A 23,141-nucleotide genomic window follows, 5' to 3' on the forward strand; every position below is an offset into this window, starting at 1 on the left:
CAAACTAACAAAATTCAACAGTAAAAAATATATAATTGTAGAAACTGGCCTAAAACACTTTAAGACTCTTGACTTAGTCTGAAAGATTCTTGAAATAACATAACGATAAAATAAGGTCCAGAAATATACACTAATTTTAATAATAAGATTTAAAATTTTAAGAAAAATCATAAATAAATTTAACAAAATCAAAAAATATATTTTATATTTTGTGTCGACATAAATTGTAATACGTAATTTTTATATAAAATATGATATAAATACATAAATTATTAATATTTTATATGATACAAATACATATATTATCATGTATGTTTTTTTGGTATGCTTGATCTTTGCTTTCGGCCACTTTAAAAGGCTAAATATTATGCCTTTTAATGTTGATATGCTAAAATTTTCCATTAATAGACATTGATTTTTTTTTCTTTTATCAATTAATCTTGTTATTATGCAGTTCTCCCATTGGATGAGAAATTCAGTAAGTCATTAAAAGCAAAGGCCCAAAGGCCAACATAAGGGTCAGACCAAGCCAATTTACAATAGCTACAAATGGTTTCAGGGTCAATAGTGCGAGACATAAAAAGCCCTAGGTCGGAGCGCGCCAGAAGTAAAACTCCAAACCCTTGAGGGGAGGATAATCAACTGTTGTGTCAAAAGTCTTACTTTCCAATTTAACTTTTAGGTTCGTTTATTTTCTGAAAAATAATTTTTATATTTTTAAATATTTATTTAGTAAAAAAATTAATTAATTAATGAAAAATAATTTATTGATTAACGAAAAAAACAGATAATTTTTTTAAAAAATTGTTTTATGAAAAATTTTTAAAAAAATTGTGTTATGAAAATTTAAAAAAAAATTTGTTTTATGAATTTGAAAAAAAAAAGATATTAAAAAAATTATTTATGACTAAAATTATTTATCGATATTTTTGAACATAATTTTACTTATAATTAATATTATATTAATAAATAAATATTATTATATTGATAAATATTATCATATTAATTAATAAATATTATAATAATATATTAATAAATAATATAAAAATAATAAATAGTTTTATTTTAAATACTTTTTATATTAATCAAATATTTTAATAGTAAATATTTATTATTAAAATATACTTATTTTTCAATATTAATAATTTAAATGATAAATAATTTCAATATACTTTAGTAATAAATAATTTTTTATATTTTAATAATTATATTAATATTATTTAAAAAAAAACAAAATTTTCAAAAAAAACCAAATAACAAAAAATATTTTCCGTTAACTCATCTAAATAATAAAAACTCTCTTTCAAATAATATAAATATCTTTCAAAAACATTTTTTAAAAGTGATTTTTTGTTAAACCAACAGAGTACGTCTTTAGTTGTACTTTTGTTGAAATGAAGCTTTCTTGATTTCTCCCTGCTTTTATCATTGGTTGCAGGCCTGTAGGCAGTGCCAAAATCAGCCATATCTTTACCTTACAGAGCTTACTACACGATCATTAACTGAATTGATTACTAAACACAAAAACAAGTGGACTCAGGCTTCCTCCAAGGACATTAACAATTATTGACAAGTGCACTAACAAATGTCAAACGGGAAAGAATTAAGGTTTTAGCGAAAAATTACAATATGAATTGACAGCTTTAAAACCAATGTAAAAGAAAATTCATGTACTCAATTGGTTACGAGGGGTTCACTGATTTCCAGGAGTTCATTAGACAGTCCTGTGAAGACGATGTGATCTGTTTCAATAGGCTTGAACTTGATAAGTGCTGAGGGGACCAACTGCTCTTCCTCTAGCGTTATGGGTTTCTCACTTGCTGCAGGAAAAGAAGGGATCACCCGCCGTTTAACCAGTATAGGATCTAACAGCTCAAACTCCAAGCAAGGTTCTTTCAGTGCAGAGCTGACAAACTGAAGATCAAAAAGAGCACAAATCATTTGACATTCCAACATATGCACATTAGATGATTGTCTCGTTAATTGCAGAAAAAAAAAATAGCTTACTCCCTCAATTAAGCATGAAGCTTTACAAATCATATTGAAAACAACAGTTCCACACATAAAGCTTTACCTTCCCCCCCCCCCGCCCCACCATGCTTGAAATGCATGAAGGTGAGACCAAAACCACCACCTCCAAAAGAAATAAGGATAAATAACAAAAAGCATTTGGTGCGGGATGCATTATGGTATGGTAAACTGAAAAAATGCAACTAATGCCAGATGCAGGATGGGCACTAAGTATTTCTGATGCAGTAATGCTTTGCAGACATAGAATCAGGTAGATTTTCATCCATGATTAAAATTTATATTAGGAGGAAGAGGTAATGTTCAAGGACAAGATAGTTTTACACATGGAATAGTGACAGTAAACTTTATGGTAAACATGTTAATTCTGCGGGAGGACATCAAGGCATTAATATTCAACGATTCTTCCATTAACATGAAAGGTCCTCATCTTAGGATCCTGAAAATGCAACAGGTTAAACAATTTTTGCTAAATGCAAACCAAAAAGGGACTTCATACAGGTAGATACAGGAGATATGTGAAATGGATACTGCTAATTTCTGGAGTAGGAGCGTTACATAAACAAAATGTTATTCTAAGTTGAAACAACCAACTATTCTAATGTTTTAAAAGGCTCTCGACTCTCATCTTGCACAACCAAAGTGCAACTAAGTTTCTCTGTTTGATACTAAAAACGTTAAGTATCCTGCTAGAAAGATATTTTCAGTGGGAAAACATGGCTTATGGACAAGATCTTAACCAATGCTGACATTCAACACCACTACCTGTAGATAAAGATACCTAACATGAAATAAGGCCTCAAAATTTGTTTAAATATCAACAGAGTGTATTTAACTCAATTGAAGAAAGTAATATGAACAACTAGACAACAGGACTAACCTCATAGAGAGCACTAGTTGGCTCCCAAGGAGCAAAAACACCTTGAAGCACCACTCCGTCAGGAAATTGGATGCGAATTATTGTTCTTCTGTACCTCTGCCTCACTGCTTTTGCTTGCTTTTCCTTGTAAGATTTAGGAATTAAAAACTGGGATTCTGCAATCTTTTTCTTTCTCATATCTGCTTCTCTCTTCAACTCTTCAGCTGAGAGGTTATAGAAAGAATCTGGTAGCTCGATTTTTGCTGCTACTCTCTCAGGTACAGAGAAGAAAACCTGGATCTATAACAACAAAATTCATGTTCTGAGTTAGAGATATATGCCACAAGACCTAATAAAACGTAAAAGAATAAAGTTGATGTAGTAAGAACGATGAGATACAGGTGACGAACAGGTGATAAAGAACACTTAATATCCTGATTAATCACAATTTTTACTAGTATAACAATGTAAAACTTGTGATATTCACTAAATATCAACATTCAATAAGATAAAAGGGAATGAATGAGAAACATGACAAGCAAGGTTACAGAGAAAATAAAAGCAAAAAACGAAAAAATCGAACACAACACAACGTGGTCAACTTTCCTATAATTTCAAAAGCAACATTTACACCAACCATAAACAAAGGCAATCTACAGTAATGCTCTAGATGTGTAGCAGGACAGTGATTTCATACATACAGAATGGTGAAGTGATTTACGGAAAACTTTTGGGGGACAAAAAAAATATCAGCAAACAATTCATTTACCTGTCTGTCAATCTTCTTTGGCTCAACACTTTCCTCTTTCTCAGCTGGAGCTGCAGGGGAAATATTCTCACTCTGCTTAAGTTGTTCTATCTTTCCCGGTTCCAACAACATTATTGCCTTATTAATCAAACTAATCAGCTCCTCTTTAGGAATCTCCATAACTGCCCACATTTCCCCTCCTTCCTCCTTCAATTCAAATCCAACAAACACCAACAGTTCAACTCCTCCTGCCACATCACCAACTGCTTCCCTTATCCTCGGATTACTCATCCGAATCTTCCTAAACTTGTCATTCCCAGGTTCCTTAACTATATTCCTCAACAACCTATGAACCACCTCAACCGCCCCTTCTGGTGGCTTTCCTGAAAGAAATGAACCAACACAAACCTCCAATTCATTTCTAGACTCTTGTGACTCATTCTCATTCGACCTGATATCACCATCATGGCCTTTTCTATCTGACGAATTAGTATTAACACAAGTTTCTATATGTATAGACACCTCTTCCTCAGACCTATAAGAAGCACCACAAATCGGACACTCAAACACATTTAAAGTAAAACCATTCTTGGATACCTTGCTACAAGTGATCAATGAGTTGTAAGGATCAAACCCATTTTCCCTTTTGCCAGTTGGTTCGAGATTATTGATAGAACTGGGCTTGTTTTGATCATAATTTGGTGGTTTTGAATGCAAAAGAGGCTTAGAATTCGAAGAGGAAGAAGAAGGGGTAGGCTTTGGAGTGGGAATTTGAGTTTGGGTGGGACGCATAAGGATAGGGTTAACAGGTCCAGATGAAGAGGAACCCAAGACTCTACCATGACCCTTGAATTTACCAGATGAAGAAGATGATAATGAAAATTGGTTGTTGACCTTCTTCGTGAATCCATTCCATTTGTCTTTCATCTCATCCATTATTCTTTTCTGGGTATTATTCTCTTGGGTTGAAGCTCAAAATGGAATAATAATACTAATAGCAACAAAGAATATAGACCAGGAATCAGGAACAGAAAAGGCTAATAAAAGAAGCTATTTTATCTCCAAAGAGTCGGTTGGTTGTTAAAGCAGCCTGGTGATATAATTGGGTTTAGAAATGAAAGAAATATGGACAAGAAATGAGTTTTTTATGCAACGAGTTTACCTCGGAGGATCAGAAGAGAAGCGTTAACAGAGTTCGGAGAAGACTTTGGTCCTTGTCGATAACAGATCTTAATCGTTAAGATAGACAGCTGTTATTGGCCGTTGGGATTTGGAATGTGGATTGGGACCTTCTTTTGTATCCGGAGACGTTGAATTCAATGAATTGTTAAAGATTCGATATACACGCTGTTCAACCACGTTAAACTTGCAATTAAACCAATAAGATATCGCCACGTATATGGGCCTTAACAGTTTGACTTATTAGAGTTGCACTTGCAGCAAAGAAGGCCTTGTTTTCCCAGATTTCTTTTGTAGGCACGTGCGAAGGGTAAAGTTATTGAAGAAATTGAAGACGTAGATCCTGCATCTACTTTTGCTTTTGGATCATCCCTAGAAGGGATTTGCAGGAACAAAAACTTCAAAAAGGAAAATATTTTCTCATCTTATCAACAATAAAGGTCTTCCAATCGAAGGAAACACATTGAATAGTTATTTGAAGTTGAGTTATCGACTTTCCAATGAAGTAGCTTTTGCAACCCCAATCATGTAGCATGTTAATCTTCATTGAGTTTCAATCGATTAGCCTTTACAATTGATGGATTATGTGGGTAACCAGTTAGGAGTCCGCATCCAGCGTTCCTCATGGGAAAGTCTTCATAAAAGCCAAGCCCTTCAGTATGTGCTACCTTGCGGCCTTATTACTGATGAACATGGTTACTGATTAACCACGTAAAAAGAGCCACTGTACCCCCCAAAAAAGAAACAGTTTAGAAATACGTTTCATCATATTCTAGCAGTACTTGCATGATTGATTTAGTTTCATTTCACGTCCAACTTAACAAACTAGCAACACTAGAATAAGTAACTGAACGAAGATTTTTTGTGCCCCTGTACTGGCAGATAGCTTAATCAGAAACATTATTTTTGTTCCTTCTCTGGCCAGATGACTCGGTGGTTTGAGATTCAAACATTTCCCCACACTGCACGGCAGAGATTCAAACATTTCCTAACACCGCCGGTCAGTCAAGTGAATCTCATTCATTATTATGGAGTAACTAGAGTTTACCAAAATAATTCAAGAGTCAAGAAGGGAATCATGAGTCATGACTTTTGGCCAAAAGGTTCAGCACCTAGCCTTGAAGCGTAAGGCTGACAGGCAGCCGCTGTCCGGCCAGTAAATACTGAGTCCTACCCAGGCCATTAGCTTGAAAGTCTTCGATGGACAAATATAAGGGCACAATACAATATTTTAAAGAACTCAGAATGGGGGCAAACAAGCCCACACACTTTCGAGTGCTTAAAATTTTAGAGAAAAAGAGTTCAATAGAATAAATCTTCCACCCAACCCAGTGCAAATGCCTGGCCACCATCCAGGTTCTAGAATGAAAAGCTATAGTCAGACCATCCTCCAAGTGAAACGACTGACCACCATATAGAATAAAAAGCCATGTTAAGGCCATTGCCCCAGTTTCAAATGCATATTTCAACCATTTCTTCAGGGGACGGCTGTAGTGCGGTGCAAGAGTAGAGAGCTATAGGTGAGTAAACAGGCGGCTTCAATTTTGACCATTCAATAAGATGGGAACTTGTATCTACGCTACATGAGAAAGCTGCCTGTGTTGAGACATCAGTGACAGCCAGTAAAAAGTATTACTTCAATTCAATTGAACATCCAGATATGGCTGGTATCACCACCAGCCTTACCACGTAAATATAAGATGATTGAATGGTCAGAATTGAAGCCGCTATATCCAATGCCTCGGTTCCCATAGTGCACATATGGTGCTCAGCAAGAGGACTACAAGGGGTACTATTTCTTTTAACTTTAAAAGGAGAAAACCTATGCTGAGCAGAAAATTGGAAAGAATATAGCACTTAAAGAGGTACTCGAAACATTCCAAAAATCAATTTTTAAAAAACTAAGTTTTTCCTAAACCATCTATACAATGTTAAGAAGTAAAAAGTAGAAAGCATAAACAAGAAAGCAAAGCCAGATACTCAGATGACAATTAAGAATTGCCAAATGCCAAGCATATATAAAATTATTTGCTCAGATCATTGGAGATATTATCAGACTCGGGATGGATTTGATGATATAATCCAAAAAGTGAACAGAAAGCAAATTCAGAAGCTAAAATGGCAAGCAGCTAACTTGGTAATATAGATAGTGCACTAATAAACCACAAAAATACCAATTTGTAGCTAACTTTTTATAACCAATCTAGGCTAGGGTAAGTGGAAGCTACATTGCCAAATCCCATATGCTAATCAACTTGTTCTTAATAGAAAACAGCAGGCAGAACAAAATTACTAAAGCTTCCATTCCAACTCCAAAAGCAGCTTTCAGTGTTGAATTAAAATAAATTTATGACATAGCTGTAATTTTGAACCAAAACCCTAAATTCTATATCAAATGATAAATTGAAAAAGGAAGATGCAATGCAAAAATAACAACATATAATTTTCATCATATAAATCCTTCAAATTATCCCAACACATCATAAAGGAAATTTACACAAAAAGATACCCCAAATACAAGCATTCTCAAAATAAGCACTTATCTCACTCAATCGCGATTTTTAAGCATCTCAACGCGCTGGTTCAACTGCTCAATCTTAATAACAAGGTTAGTAACAGAGTAAAGCAGCCAATAGAAAATTAGAGCGGCGGCTATGAGAAGCGCGTTGCGTTGGCTCTTCATGATGGATTTCTGGTGACGAAGATGCTCCGACGGAGTACATGAATCGCCATCGCAGTGAGGGCGCGTCTCGTATTTCCAATATATATCCATCAGAAGGAAGAGGCAGAAGGGGACCACCGACAAGAAGGGTTTCAGGAGGTTACGTGTTACAGCAATCAAGCCCTTGCGGAGTCCGTCGAGGCCAGGGATTGTTAGGAGGAGCACCATGATGGCTTCTGCACCCGCAGCATATCCTAGCACTACCCATTCGAGAGCCATTTTTCGGGAAAATTTTTAGATCTGATTTTGATATCTTTGACCGGGTAGCGGCTTTGGTGTTAGGGGAGTTCGCTTTTGTTACGTGCTTTTCTTAGTGAGGAAGGACGTGGGAAGAAAATGGAGACCAAAGGAAAGACGGGAACAGAGGACACGTGGAGTGTTGTCTACTGAGGATTCGGCCCGTCTTAAGAATATCCAAGTAAGTTAGGAGCCCAACATGGAGGCCCTTGCCAAGTTATAAAGATGGGCTAAAATTTCTTGTAGTGGACAAAAGTTAAGAGCTTGGGCTGAAGTTTTCTCCGTATACGTTGTGAAAATGTATCACGTCTCTATTCTCTTTGTTTAGCTGTGAATAAGATCCATGTTTATCTTGGCATGGAGATCCATTCAACTTTTTTGTTGCTATTATTTGTGCTTTCATAAATCAGTATTTGCATTGGGTAAGGAGGAACACTGGGTCTGAAATTATGCCGCTGATGACGATTCCTCCACTTTGAGGCGCATCATCATCTTACCAGGGAATCAATTCTTATGAAAGCTTTGGTTGCTGCCAAATGCTTTTTACTCCATTGTCATCAAGCATCACAACTAGTTCACTTTTAAAGTTTAACAACAAGTAATATTATTGGAAAAAAAAATTATTGTAGATGCATGTAGAGTCCACCTAACCTTGATCGCACGAAAGGAAGTAGATGACTTTAGGGGAAGCTAACCAGCCATCCATACTTGCATCATTTTCTTCACTTGGACAGTCAACACCGCTACTTCATTTTACTAGAAGGTTCATCTGAGTTCTTATCGGTGCCACGTTTACAACTAAAATGCAAGGATTCTTGCTGCCTTTTTGACAAACAGAGTTCCTACTTCCTTGTCTAGGTTTAGCACTCGCCCTTTTTTTTTTTTTTTTGGTTTAAATAGACCGAGCTGATCGTATTGAATAAGTCGATAGAGAAAGTTATATCCCCTACTTGGTTGCTCCAAAAGATAATAAATAAGAAAGGGAATTCTAGTCTCTTTTTCTTCATTGTCATTATTACTACTTTGAATCAGTCTTTTAGCCTATAAACTGCATGTTCAAACTTCAAAGGACGACTAGCAATCTGTAGTCTTCTCCACGATAGAAGAAAAAAAGTAGAACAATGTTGATTGGTGGATGCTTGGAATTGTAAGATACGACAAACTAGAAAAATCTCATCTGATCAAACAGCCAATGGCCTTTTTGTTAATTTCACAATTACGTTAACAATTCTTTATAAGAAAATGTGTTTTTAAAATTATTTGATAAAAATATTAAATTCGAACAAAATCTGATAATACTCTTAATCAACTTATAAAAAAATGTAAAAAAATGGCACACTTTGATTATAGTGGATGGACCATCAAATTAGGAGTCGCCCAAACTCTATTGATTAGAGACACACGCTTCTAATTCGAGTTTCGCAGACCACAATTCAGAAAAAAAAGGGAAAAAATTTCTCCAAGGACAGAAATAGAACTCAAATCATTTTCCCATGAAGAAAAGAAAGGCTGTGGGGGACTGAAAGAGGAATAAGTTTTGCAACTTGACATGTGTAAAGTGACACTTTTTTGTAGGTGATTGTTAAGCCATAAGTTAATGCAAATATATTGACAGATTATATGAAGCCAAGGGCAAGAGATGAAAATGATGTTCAGCATTCTAACCAAAAAAAAAAAAAAAAGAAATGATGTTCAGCAGATTCTTCAGCATTATGTATTTTGATCGATAAATTTTTTTTCCAATTTGCCTTCCTCAATTTGTCACAACTTTTGTCATCTATGATCATATTTCCTTTTCCTTTCTTTTTTGTCTCCCTTTGTTAAAAGCTAGTCACTATCTAATTCCTCCTCCATCTCTTTGTCTAGGAATAAATATACAGAGGCTTTGAATTGCATTACCGACACCAGTTATAATCCGACGCATGATCCTTTCTGCCACCTTTCTGCCACCCACTTCCGTCTATTTGTTTTTTTTATAGATGTTATAAGCCTGGTTATGAAAAGAGAAATATGTAAAGCAATGGAGCCAAAGGAGTGAATTGGGGCACAAAAAATAGAAAACAAATTACATGGTGCCAAAGGATTTTAGAATGGGACAGAGATCAAAACTCTTGTGATAAAAAACAAAGTAACTCTTGTGATAAAAAACAAAGCCAATTTAGTTTTATAATGGATGAGAGAGAAGATTCTTAGCTAATTCATGAATATTACCCTTAATTATTGGCCTTCAAACAGAGGGAATATTGCCTTAATCATTGCTGTGTGGATCATTAGATATCTCAAAAAGCAAAAAAAAATTGATTGTTCTTTGCTTGATCGATAACTCGTTCTTGGTCTTTAGATTATGGATGTTGGGAAAAACAACACCCACGCGTAACAATCACACACAAAATAGTAAACTCAAATTAAGAATAAAAATAAATAAATATATTTGATTCGATCCAACTCAAAATGGTCTACTCCAAACTTAATCAACTATCAAATAAATCTTTACAATTGTGAGACTTTTAGAATGAAAAAAACCTCCTAAAACTACTTACTCAAAACTTAACCCAAAACCCAATTACACCCTTTAATAACCTACTCACTTAACTATTTTCTTGGTGTCTAACTCTCTGGGATTACTAAACTAAAAATCAAAACATCTTATTTGTAAGGGTAAAACCCTTTATACTTTTACTAAACTCCCAGATGTGGGATACAAGACAAACTCAAACTCACTTAACTTTTGATGTAGGATTCTGAGATTCAAAACAAATATCAACAAATACTCCTTTGACTTTAATCTCCAAACACTTCAATAGTATCTTTAAATCTAACATGCTTACTTGTCTTATTTTCTTCCGTCACAAGCATCTTAGCAGCTGAGTCTCCATCAAACAGGGAAAAGAAAATGAGAGGATGGGAAATTTCATATGTTGTATAAAAAGCAACAAAGCAAACGGAGAAAGAAAAGAAGAAAAAAACAGAGACAAGTAAAAGCATAGTCAATTAAACTTACCTTTGCCTTTCTCACACAGTTTTGATAAGAAGGATACAAATACTATGATCAGAGCAACTCCAGCGATGAGACCAATTAAAATTGCTAGTGTCTTTTCAATCTCATCATCATCATTATTAGTATCTACATACATAAAAATCGAAGAAAACATCATAAAGTTGCCTTTATGCACAATAATTAAACTCATCATCAATGTAGTTTCCAAATTTAGATTGTTTTTTATGAGAAAATCAAAAGAGATTCGTTTTTGGTTCCAATTACACGCTGAAACACAATCCTTTTCATTCTTACTATCCACCATAATTATTTGATCAAACATTTTAGGATCATTCTTAAGGAATTTGGAAAATTCCTACCAAATACAGATCCATGCCCTCATGTATTGCTCATTTAAATATTATCCCAATAATTAGAACTTGAAATTTTAACTCAAAAGTTTCGAGTTCAAATCTTTAATATAACTTGAAATTTTAACTCAAAAGTTTCGAGTTCAAATCTTTAATATATATATATATATATATATATATATAAATGTCTAATAATTTGAACATGTATGAATTTTCTTTTCTTAGGTGGGGGTGGTGTTAGGTACAATGGATTCTTCTTGAGTTCAAATGGGACATTAATTCAAAAGTGAGCTCAATTGCATCAAAATTATACTACCGTTAAGGTGTTGTGACAAGTGACTTTGTTATTCATACAAGAAAGCTAAGGCACTTTGACATTTCTATCCTCACACACCTAATTTGTCAAACTATATTTGAATTCCCATCAATATAATTCATCAAAATCAATGGTCTTCCATTTCCTTTTTCTTTTACAATAGTAATCAAACATATCAACCACATTTAGCACAAAAGTAAAACAGAAATTTCAACCCATGATCTCATATCCGGTACTAGTGGTGATCAAGCAACTATGTGTCATATCAAGGGAAAGGAAGTATAAAGTTAACCATTTAATGGTAGAGTAATAATTCTAAATGCACTTATAATTAACAATCCCATTTTTTTTCTCTCTAAAATCTCTGGTCATTGGTTACTAAGTTACTAATCCTCCTCCATCATTTATAGTGAAATGATTTTCAATTGAACTCAATTTTCAGGATTTAATTTTTGATAATTTTAAATATAAAATATAAAAAATAATTTCGAATATAAAAATATGAAAAAGTAATAGAAAAGTGTCAATTTTTTTAAAAAAAGTAAGAATAAATAGAAATTTGCCATTGAATAGGTTATTAGCTCCATCAAATTAATTAATCAACAATAAATGAAAGTTACTTAAAAAATTTTTGGTACCACACAAGAACAAACATGGAAAGTTCTTAGATTTGAAAAATAAAAAAGAAACGGGCAGAACCGAAACTTAAATCTAAATTTAAATTTAAATATTTATAATTTTTTCATATCTCCAAACAATAATCTTTTTATAAAAAAACCTTAATTCCAATGTCAAAATAATAAAAAACTTTTAGAAATTTTGCAAATATCTTAAATAATTTGGACTAACCAAAATAAACATCCAATTCACACCAATTATTTACACTTCACATGGCATGAAAAGGAAAAACCCAAAAAAATCAAGATTTATCTTATAGTAAATTTCATTCAAACGCACACTGGATTAAACCCAAACCAAAAATAATAATAATAAGAACCGCCATCAAGGGGGTGGCGAAACCGCTCACCTTTTTCGTCGTGCGAGTGGTCTCCACCTACCGAGTACCGAGCGTAGCACTTCGCCAAGTACATGTCACCCCACCTGGCTGCGCCACACTCGGTTTTGAGCCGTTGGATCGCCTCTGATAAGCAATCTTGGCACTCGCTCGGACTTAAATCCCCTACACACTGTGCCATACCACGAAAATCTCCTGACCCGCCAACCCGGAACGGTTTGTAGGTCCCATCACTCGCTAATAAGTAACCCAGCACCGCATCACGCCGAGTCAACGCATCGGAGTAAGACGAAATCAACGGTCCACATTTTTTCACCACCACAGTCTTGTCCTCCGCGCCCATAAAAGTTGTATTATCATATTTAACGAAACACCCTTCGAGTTGCAAGACGCCACCCGTTGAGTCAAGGCAAAGAGTACCGAGTTGACTCACTGCTTTAGCAACACAGCGGCCACAATCACCGTTGTTGAGGTCGCCGCGGCACTGGAACAGACCGTAGACGGTGTCCTGAGAGGAGGAGCCAGCTGCTGGCACGGTGAAGTTGATGTAAGAGGTGAACGTCGCTGAGTTAACTAGGGAATTGAGTATCGAGTTAACGTTATACTCATAAGGTGAGCCTGACATGTATTTCAGCTGCGAACAACCCCCGAAAACGAAGGTATCAGTAGCTGAATTTGATGGGGTTATGAAAAATATTGATAATACGAGAAGAAGACGAAGAAGAAAAAGCAACGTTTCTTTCGTAACTAAAGCCATGGCTTAAGATATTGAGGAGAACAAAGAATGGCTTGAAAGAGAATATAGAAAGGAGAGTGAGTGAGAGATGGTTCAAAGAAGAGGCTATCAGAGTATGAAAACAGACAGCTGACACTGTTTTGTGTGTGAAAGAGAAAGGGCTGTTGCTTTGAGAGGAATTTACGTAAGGAAGGGACTAGCTTCATATTTCATATGAGTTCTCATATCTGATCTGTATTTTTCTTTTTCCTTTTTAAAAATATTGTTGTTATAATTATTATTAAATCATTTTTGCCAACTACTTTAATTAATCAAAATAGATTAACCATTAATATTATTAATATACTAACAATCATAAAATTTATATTTTTTTGGATAAATAATTATAATTATTAGTAATGTTTTAAGAATCAATTACTACAATTACTATGAGTGATTTTTTTCTTTTAATTTTTGTTGAAAAACATTATTGGCTTATTGTTAGATTAAGAATTGTGGAAAAATGATAGATGATTGAAACGAAAAACATTTTGATATATCATGTTAAAAGCTGATATAATTTTAAAATTGAAATATGCGACAAATTATTACTATTATATTAATAATGTTTTTAAGAATTAATTGCCAAGATTTTTTTTTTTTTTGTTTAATTTTGTTGGAAAATGACTTATTGTTGGATTAGGAATGGAGGAAGATGGGTATTGACAAATGAACTAATTGGCTTAATGTTGGTGAGCTTAAGGTCAGATGTGGTTGAGGGACCGGTAATGGTTGACCCAATACATCAAAGATGGTCAGGGACTAAGCTATGCCTCCTAAATTATAATTGTTGATCTATCAAAATCAACTCAATTTGTGATTACAAATATTCAAGTGTTGTTTAATCCGAGATGGGAAATTAACATATGGCACATGTATAAACTTAGTGGGCCGAGCAAGGTTTTCGACCGTTGGACGGATGACGTCCCGTATTATTGGAAGGATTGCAATAGAAAGTGATAGCAGCTAGAATCTTGAGTTTTCTTAGTAGATTTAGCCATTCAAGAAATGCAAAGGATTCTTCATTTTAGTTCTAGAAAATATATATTTGAAAAAAAAAAACATAAATTTTAGAAAATTCAAATGGAAGGTGAGAAGATGAAAATCATCCCAAGTTTGTATTTTGAAGATAATATTTATGTGATTTGTCGATGATATATTGCATTTTCAATTTTAATAATCATGATTTAATTTGATTAATAATTGTAGTTTGGCTATTATATTCATATATGGGACCTACCATATTGTCAAATTGGGGTTTAAGTTGAAATAAAAATGAAAGCTTGTGAATAAGAGCTTTGAAGTAAAAACTTGCAAGAATTATCAGTCCAACCCTTGTTATTATTATTAATGAAGATTATTTTAATCTTAGCAAACATTGTTATAAATGAACAAATTTAATTAATTTGGTTGATAATTTTTTTCTAATGGTGTCTAGATATTGAACCATCCTCAATTTAGGCTGCCTTTCTATAGAGAGATAGCCACTTTGTTCTAGAAAAAGGCAAATTGCTGATTATAACTGTAAATTAATTTATGAACAAATCTTAGCAAGCAATGGGATTTTTATTTCTAATTCATCTAAATTTATTAACCTAAGTCTAACCAATACATATAAAGTAATTGTTCACCGCAAAGGAGTGACTCTTGGCTTCCAAATCAAAAGGATATATTATTTTAATTTATAGGCCTTTTGCACCTTGGTAGACCAAAAGACTTATCTTATGACAAAACAATTTTTTTTTTTTTAATTCAGGTAGTTCTAAATATATATATATATAAAGATATTTTTTATATTCTAAATATAAAAGAAAAAGATATTTTCTATATCAAGGTCTTTTCTTTTTTTTTTTCCCCTTCTATGGATTTAGTTATCGTTGGTGTACCTTCTAATGCAAAATGTAGGGAAAGCAAAAGGGAAGTGATGACACATATAAAGGTTATATTAATAATTCTTTAAATTTCAATTTTAAAGGAACCTTCAAGGAAAAGAAAGAGTTTGTTATTGATAGCAATTTATTCCTACATTAGATTATATATATTTATATATTAATTATAGATATAGAAAGTTCAGGGTGATGAAGGGTCGTTTTCCTTTGATGCTGAGGAATGGAACCCCTATGTTTGGTACAATATTAATGCTCCATATTCATGAAAGTGCATGGAAAATCATCTCACTATTTGTGACAAAGACTTTGATGGTACCCACTTGCAAAATTAAATAAATTTGACTCTAAAATTAAATCAAACTAAAGACAATATTTATGAAACACAAGTATATGTGGTATTCCATGCGTAATCAAATGCCTTTGACTCAGTTTTTCAATCTTTATTTTTCCATTCAAAGTCGACAAGTCTAACTTTAATGGCTAAGAAGAATCCAATGGAGGTTCGGTAAAGAGTAGTGGAAAAGAAATCATACTTCAATTATTTAAGGAAGGAATCGTACATTATATATTATTTCTTTTTTAGTGAAAATAAATTTTTAAAGTGAGGGGAAGCTTCCTCTTTAGTAAAAATTAAATATTCATTTTTGTTCCAGTCAATTCTACCAATACAAGTTCCTGACATTTGTGAATGGTCAATATTTAATTAAGATATGAATAAAAGGAAATGTATGGTGCAAGTATACTTTTTAATACTAGAACTACTTTTTTAAAAGAAACTAAAAGGAAATTTCTTTCCCAATAATTCGCCAGTTTTCTCAACTTTCTTGCCCTGGAATTACTTGACTTTGATTAGACCTTTATAGTTTTAGCAATGATTAATCATATTCATGAAATCGATCATATGTATCTATTTCTAGTTCTGGCTCTCACCAAGAAGCTTCCTGATCTTCTCATGTTTGTTTGATCGTAGATTTCCTTAAGAAAACATGCAGTTGCTTCAAAATAAATACAAGTCTTTTTTGAGTCTTTGGCTCTTGGCTACGAAAAAATAATGATGTTCTTAGAATTGACTGATCTCTTAAGTACATACTCCATTATAGAAAAAATGAGCGAGGAAGTTATCTATGGTATCCATGGTTTAATTTGAGCATGTTCCAATGAACCCACAAAACAAGTAAAAATGAACCTCCCTATATGTTTGCATATATAATTTGCCTATATCTCTAGCTAGGGGGATGTGGACTTTGGTTGTACTAGGGTTGTGGAGGAGCAAGAATGGGCTGTTCCATCAAGAAAAAAATAATGAAGGAATTCGATCGAGAGATGAAGAGAGGGAAAAAGGGAAGGTCACATTCAATAATTAAATCAATGTCCATATATATTCATCACAGTGATGAATGTTTTTGTCTTTGCTATCATGTGCCAGCAGCACTTTTAGGTCTATGGGTTTAACCTCCGACCAAAATGTTGTCATTTTGCCATATTAGATAAGATTAAACACGAGCACCACCGCCAAAAGCCTTGTGTAGCTTGATTTTGGGTTGGATCATGCAATGTCTCGACTTTGGAGCTGGCAAAATAAAAGCAGCACCCTTTATTTTATATAAGCAAGTTTGCCACAACACATTTGTTGCCAATCATTGATCTCTCTTGAACCAAATTATTTTGGTTGTAGTTGAGTTGTAGATTCCAAGAAATAGGAAAATAAAATTTCGATTATGATTGGAGTCTCTGTTTCTAATGTCTTTCCCTGCAAATTTCATTGTTCTTATCTTCATTTTGAAATTAAATTTGAGATAAAACTTTCAAAAAATTATCATGTAATATGTTGATAAAATGTAAAATTCTTAATTTCATTTACAAAAATTTAATCATTGGCCACTTTAAATATATAAAAATATATTTTAAACCACCATATATCATTGCTCAACCACAAGTTTTGTCTTTCTGTTATGTTCTTCAAATGGTTGTTGGTTTCCCTTGCATTCATGAGTCAATATCAGACAAGATGTGCATGTGAGGAACCCAAGACTCTACCATGACCCTTGAATTTACCAGATGAAGAAGATGATGATGAAAATTGGTTGTTGACCTTCTTCATGAATCCATTCCATTTGTCTTTCATCTCATCCATTATTCTTTTCTGGGTATTATTCTCTTGGGTTGAAGCTCAAAATGGAATAATAATACTAATAGCAACAAAGAATATAGACCAGGAATCAGGAACAGAAAAAGGGTAATAAAGAAGCTTTTTTATCTCCAAAGAGTCGGTTGGTAGTGAAAGCAGCCTGGTGATATAAGAGGGTTTAGAAATGAAAGAAATATGGACAAGAAATGAGTTTTTTATGCAACGAGTTTACCTCGGAGGATCAGAAGAGAAGCGTTAACAGAGTTCGGAGAAGACTTTGGTCCTTGTCGATAACAGATCTTAATCGTTAAGATAGACAGCTGTTATTGGCCGTTGGGATTTGGAATGTGGATTGGGACCTTCTTTTGTATCCGGAGACGTTGAATTCAATGAATTGTTAAAGATTCGATATACACGCTGTTCAACCGCGTTAATCTCGCAATTACACCAATAAGATATCGCCACGTATATGGGCCTTAAGAGTTTGACTTATTAGACTTGCACTTGCAGCAAAGAAGGCCTTGTTTTCCCAGTTTTCTTGTGTGGGCATGTGCAAAGGGTAAAGTTATTGAAGAAATTGAAGACGTAGATCCTGCATCTACATTTGCTTTTGGATCATCCCTAAAAATGATTTGCAGGAATAAAAACTTCAAAAAGGAAAATATTTTCTCATCTTATCAACAATAATGGTCTTCCATCGAAGGAAAAACATTGAATAGTTACTTGAAGTTCAGTTATCGACTTTCCAATGAAGTATCTTTCGCAAACCCAATCATGTAGCATGTTAATCTCCATCGAGTTTCAATCGATTAGCCTCTACAATTGAAGGATTACGTGGGTAATCAGTTAGGAGTCCGTATCCAGCGTTCCTCACGGGAAAGTCTTCATAAATCTAAGTCAAGCCCTTCAGTATGTGCTACCTTGCGGCCTTATTACTGGTGAACATGGTTACTGATTAACCACGTAAAAAGAGCCACTGTACTCCCCAAAAAAGAACCTGTTTAGAAATACGTTTCATCATATTCTAGCAGAACTTGCGTGATTGATTTAGTTTCATCTCACGTCCAACTTAACAAACTAGCAACACTAGAATAAGTAATTGAATGAAGATTTTTTGTGCCCCTGTACTGGGAGATAGCTTAATCAGAAACATTATTTTTGTTCCTTCTCTGGCCAGATGACTCTGCGGTTTGAGATTCAAACATTTCCCCACACTGCACGGCAGGGATTCAAACATTTCCTAAAACCGCCGGTCAGTCAAGCGAATCTCATTCATTATTATGGAGTAACTAGAGTTTACCAAAATAATTCAAGACTCAAGAAGGGAATCATGAGTCATGACTTTTGGCCAAAAGGTTCAGCACCTAGCCTTGAAGCGTATGGCTGACAGGCAGCTGCTGTCCGGCCAGTAAATACTGAGTCCTACCCAGGCCATTAGCTTGAAAATCTTCGATGGACAAATATAAGGGCACAATACGATATTTTAAAGAACTCAGAATGGGGGCAAACAAGCCCACACACTTTCGAGTGCTTAAAATTTTAGAGAAAAAGAGTTCAATATAATAAATCTTCCACCCAACCTAGTGCAAAAGCCTAGCCACCATCCAGGTTCTAGAATGAAAAGCTATAGTCAGGCCATCCTCCAAGTGAAACGACTGACCACCATCTAGAATAAAAAGCTATGGTAAGGCCATTAACCCAGTTTCAAATGCATATTTCAACCATTTCTTCAGGGGACTGCTGTAGTGCGGTACAAGAGTAGAGAGCTATAGGTGAGTAAGCAGGCAGCTTCAATTTTGACCATTAAATAAGATGAGAACTTGTATCTACACTACATGAGAAAGCAGCCTATGTTGAGACATCAGTGACAGCCAGTAAAAAGTATTACTTCAATTCAATTGAACATCCAGTTACGACTGGTATCACCACCAGTCTTACCACGTAAATATATGATGATTGAATGGTCAGAATTGAAGCCGCTATATCCAATGCCTCGGTTCCCATAGTGCACTTATGGTGCTCAGCAAGAGGACTACAAGGGGTACTATTTCTTTTAACTTTAAAAGGAGAAAACCTATGCTGAGCAGAAAATTGGAAAGAATAAAGCATTTAAAGAGGTACTTGAAACATTCCAAAAATCAATTATGAAAAAACTAAGTTTTTCCTAAACCATCTACACAATGTTAAGAAGTAAAAAGTAGAAAGCATCAACAAGAAAGCAAAGCCAGATACTCAGATGACAATAAGAATTGCCAAATGCCAAGCACATATAAAATTATTTGCTCAGATCATTGGAGATATTATCAGACTCGGGATGGATTTGATGATATAATCCAAAAAGTGAACAGGAAGCACATTCAGAAGCTAAAATGGCAGGCAGCTAACTTGGTAATATAGATAGTGCACTACTAAACCACAAAAATACCAATTTGTAGCTAACTTTTTATAACCAATCTAGGCTAGGGTAAGTGGAAGCTACATTGCCAAATCCCATTTGCTAATCAACTTGTTCTTAATAGAAAACAGCAGGCAGAACAAAATTACTAAAGCTTCCATTCCAACTCCAAAAGCAGCTTTCAGTGTTGAATTAAAATAAATTTATGACATAGCTGTAATTTTGAACCAAAACCCTAAATTCTATATCAAATGATAAATTGAAAAAGGAAGATGCAATGCAAAAATAACAACATATAATTTTCATCATATAAATCCTTCAAATTATCCTAACACATCATAAAGGAAATTTAAACAAAAAGATACCCCAAATACAAGCATTCTCAAAATAAGCACTTATCTCACTCAATCGCGATTTTTAAGCATCTCAACGCGCTGGTTCAACTGCTCAATCTTAACAACAAGGTTAGTAACAGAGTAAAGCAGCCAATAGAAAATTAGAGCGGCGGCTATGAGAAGCGCGTTGCGTTGGCTCTTCATGATGGATTTCTGGTGACGAAGATGCTCCGACGGAGTACATGAATCGCCATCGCAGTGAGGGCGCGTCTCGTATTTCCAATATATATCCATCAGAAGGAAGAGGCAGAAGGGGACCACCGACAAGAAGGGTTTCAGGAGGTTACGTGTTAAGCAATCAAGCCCTTGCGGAGTCCGTCGAGGCCAGGGATTGTGAGGAGGAGCACCATGATGGCTTCTGCACCCGCAGCATATCCTAGCACTACCCATTCGAGAGCCATTTTTCGGGAAAATTTTTAGATCTGATTTTGATATCTTTGACCGGGTAGTGGCTTTGTTGTTAGGGCAGTTCGCTTTTGTTACGTGCTTTTCTTAGTGAGAAGAAGGAGATGGGACGAAAATGGAGACCAAAGGAAAGACGGGAACAGAGGACACGTGGAGTGTTGTCTACTGATGATTCGGGCCGTCTTAAGAATATCCAAGTAAGTTAGGAGCCCAACATGGAGGCCCTTGCCAAGTTATAAAGATGGGCTAAAATTTCTTGTAGTGGACAAAAGTTAAGAGCTTGGGCTGAAGTTTTCTCCGTATACGTTGTGAATATGTATCACGTCTCTATTCTCTTTGTTTAGCTGTGAATAAGATCCATGTTTATCTTGGCATGGAGATTCATTCAACTTTTTTGTTGCTATTATTTGTGCCTTCATAAATCAGTATTTGCATGGGGTGAGGAGGAACACTGGATCTGAAATTATCCCGCTGATGACGATTCCTCCACTTTGAGGCGCATCATCATCTTACCAGGGAATCTATGAAAGCTTTGGTTGCTGCCAAATGCTTTTTACTCCATTGTCATCAAGCATCACAACTAGTTCACTTTTAAAGTTTAACCACAAGTAATATTATTGGAAAAAAAAATTTATTGTAGATGCATGTAGAGTCCACCTAACCTTGATCGCACGAAAGGACGTAGTGACTTTAGGGGAAGCTAACCAGCCATCCATACTTGCATCATTTTCTTCACTTGGATAGTCAACATCGCTACTTCATTTTACTAGAAGGTTCATCTGAGTTCTTATTGGTGCCACGTTTACAACTGAAATGCAAGGATTCTTGCTGCATTTTTGACAAACAGAGTTCCTACTTCCTTGTCTAGGTTTAGCACTCTCCCTTTTTTTTTTTTGGTTTAAATAGTCCGAGCTGATCGTATTGAATAAGTCGATAGAGAAAGTTACTTCTTGATTGCTCCAAAAGATAATAAATAAGAAAGGGGATTCTAGTATCTTTTTCTTCATTGTCATTGTTACTACTTTGAATAAGTCTTTTAGCCTATAAACTGGATGTTCAAACTTCAAAGGACGACTAGCAATCTTTAGTCTTCTCCACGATAGAAGAAAAAAAGTAGAGCAATGTTGACTGGTGGATGCTTGTAATTGTAAGATACGACAAACTAGAAAAAATCTCATCTGATCAAACAACCAATGGCCTTTTTGTTAATTTCACAATTACGTTAACAATTCTTTATAAGAAAATGTGTTTTTAAAATTATTTGATAAAAATATTAAATTCGAACAAAATCTGATAATACTCTTAATCAACTTATAAAAAAATGTAAAAAAATGGCACACTTTGATTATAGTGGATGGACCATCAAATTAGGAGTCGCCCAAACTCTATTGATTAGAGACACGCTTCTAATTCGAGTTTCGCAGACCACAATTCTGAAAAAAAAAGGAAAAAATTTCTCCAAGGACAGAAATAGAACTCAAATCATTTTCCCATGAAGAAAAGAAAGGCTGTGGGGGACTGAAAGAGGAATAAGTTTTGCAATTTGACATGTGTAAAGTGACACTTTTTTGTAGGTGATTGTTAAGCCATAAGTTAATGCAAATATATTGACAGATTATATGAAGCCAAGGGCAAGAGATGAAAATGATGTTCAGCATTCTAACCAAAAAAAAAAAAAGGAAAAAATTTCTCCAAGGACAGAAATAGAACTCAAATCATTTTCCCATGAAGAAAAGAAAGGTTGTGGGGGACTGAAAGAGGAATAAGTTTTGCAATTTGACATGTGTAAAGTGACACTTTTTTGTAGGTGATTGTTAAGCCATAAGTTAATGCAAATATATTGACAGATTATATGAAGCCAAGGGCAAGAGATGAAAATGATGTTCAGCATTCTAACCAAAAAAAAAAAAAGAAATGATGTTCAGCAGATTCTTTAGCATTATATATTTTGTTCGAATAAATTTTTTTTCCAATTTGCCTTCCCCAATTTGTCACAACTTTTGTCATCTATGATCACATTTCTTTTTCCTTTCTTTTTTGTCTCCCTTTGTTAAAAGCTAGTCACTATCTAATTCCTCCTCCATCTCTTTGTCTAGGAATAAATATACAGAGACTTTGAATTGCATTACCGACACCAGTTATAATCCGACGCATGATCCTTTCAGCCACCCACTTCCATCTATTTGTTTTTTTTATAGATGTTATAAGCCTGGTTATGAAAAGAGAAATATGTAAAGCAATGGAGCCAAAGGAGTGAATTGGGGCACAAAAAATAGAAAACAAATTACATGGTGCCAAAGGGTTCTAGAATGGGACAGAGATCAAAACTCTTGTGATAAAAAACAAAGCCAATTTAGTTTTATAATGGATGAGAGAGAAGATTCTTAGCTAATTCATGAATATTACCCTTAATTGTTGGCCTTCAAACAGAGGGAATATTGCCTTAATCATCGCTGTGTGGATCATTAGATATCTCAAAAAGCAAAAAAAAATTGATTGTTCTTTGCTTGATCGATAACTCGTTCTTGGACTTTAGATTATGGATTCATTTGGCAGCGTGATGGAATCCAATCATAAAAGGACAGTCTCACTCTGCCAAATGAATCCTATATGTATATATCTAGGTTGGTTACATATTAGTTGGCAGATATGATGGCTGAACTAATTACTTTTATTTGATAAAACTATAATATTTGCTGAAA

At 34.4% G+C, this 23,141-nt stretch overlaps 3 protein-coding genes and 1 pseudogene across 5 annotated transcripts; all 4 read right to left on the reverse strand.

Annotated features, from left to right (window-relative positions):
- Positions 1-1,542: 1,542 nt before the first annotated feature.
- On the reverse strand, positions 1,543-7,839 carry LOC111318083 (plant UBX domain-containing protein 2-like). The gene is made up of 4 exons (XM_089754334.1): positions 6,621-7,839; positions 3,657-5,661; positions 2,909-3,187; positions 1,543-1,914 (listed from the first exon to the last, which is right to left on the reverse strand). The coding sequence occupies exons 2-4, from the start codon at positions 4,569-4,571 to the stop codon at positions 1,675-1,677; spliced, it is 1,434 nt and encodes a 477-aa protein (XP_089610460.1). The 5' UTR covers positions 4,572-5,661; positions 6,621-7,839; the 3' UTR covers positions 1,543-1,674.
- On the reverse strand, positions 7,232-7,755 carry LOC149520171 (uncharacterized). Its single transcript, XM_089754337.1, has one exon. It carries the CDS (start codon positions 7,753-7,755, stop codon positions 7,363-7,365), a length of 393 nt encoding a protein of 130 aa, XP_089610463.1. The 3' UTR covers positions 7,232-7,362.
- Positions 7,840-9,526: 1,687 nt separating the features above from the next.
- LOC149520172 (plasmodesmata-located protein 6-like) lies at positions 9,527-13,393 on the reverse strand. Of its 2 annotated transcripts, none has more exons than XM_089754343.1 (3): positions 12,465-13,392; positions 10,775-10,897; positions 9,527-9,763 (listed from the first exon to the last, which is right to left on the reverse strand). In XM_089754343.1, the coding sequence occupies exons 1-3, from the start codon at positions 13,207-13,209 to the stop codon at positions 9,756-9,758; spliced, it is 876 nt and encodes a 291-aa protein (XP_089610469.1). In that variant the 5' UTR covers positions 13,210-13,392; the 3' UTR covers positions 9,527-9,755. The 2 variants fall into 2 exon arrangements, with proteins under 2 accessions (XP_089610469.1, XP_089610466.1); XM_089754340.1 differs by lacking the exon at positions 9,527-9,763 and adding an exon at positions 10,169-10,637 and having other exon boundaries at positions 12,465-13,393.
- Positions 13,394-19,912: 6,519 nt separating this feature from the next.
- On the reverse strand, positions 19,913-20,532 carry LOC111318085 (uncharacterized; annotated as a pseudogene). Its single transcript, XR_016333600.1, has one exon. The product of XR_016333600.1 is annotated as an uncharacterized LOC111318085 (transcript).
- Positions 20,533-23,141: the final 2,609 nt, after the last annotated feature.

This window comes from Durio zibethinus, chromosome 2 (assembly GCF_047325235.1).
Source record: "Durio zibethinus cultivar Kanyao isolate XHJ-2024 chromosome 2, ASM4732523v1, whole genome shotgun sequence".
NCBI lineage: Eukaryota > Viridiplantae > Streptophyta > Magnoliopsida > Malvales > Malvaceae > Durio > Durio zibethinus.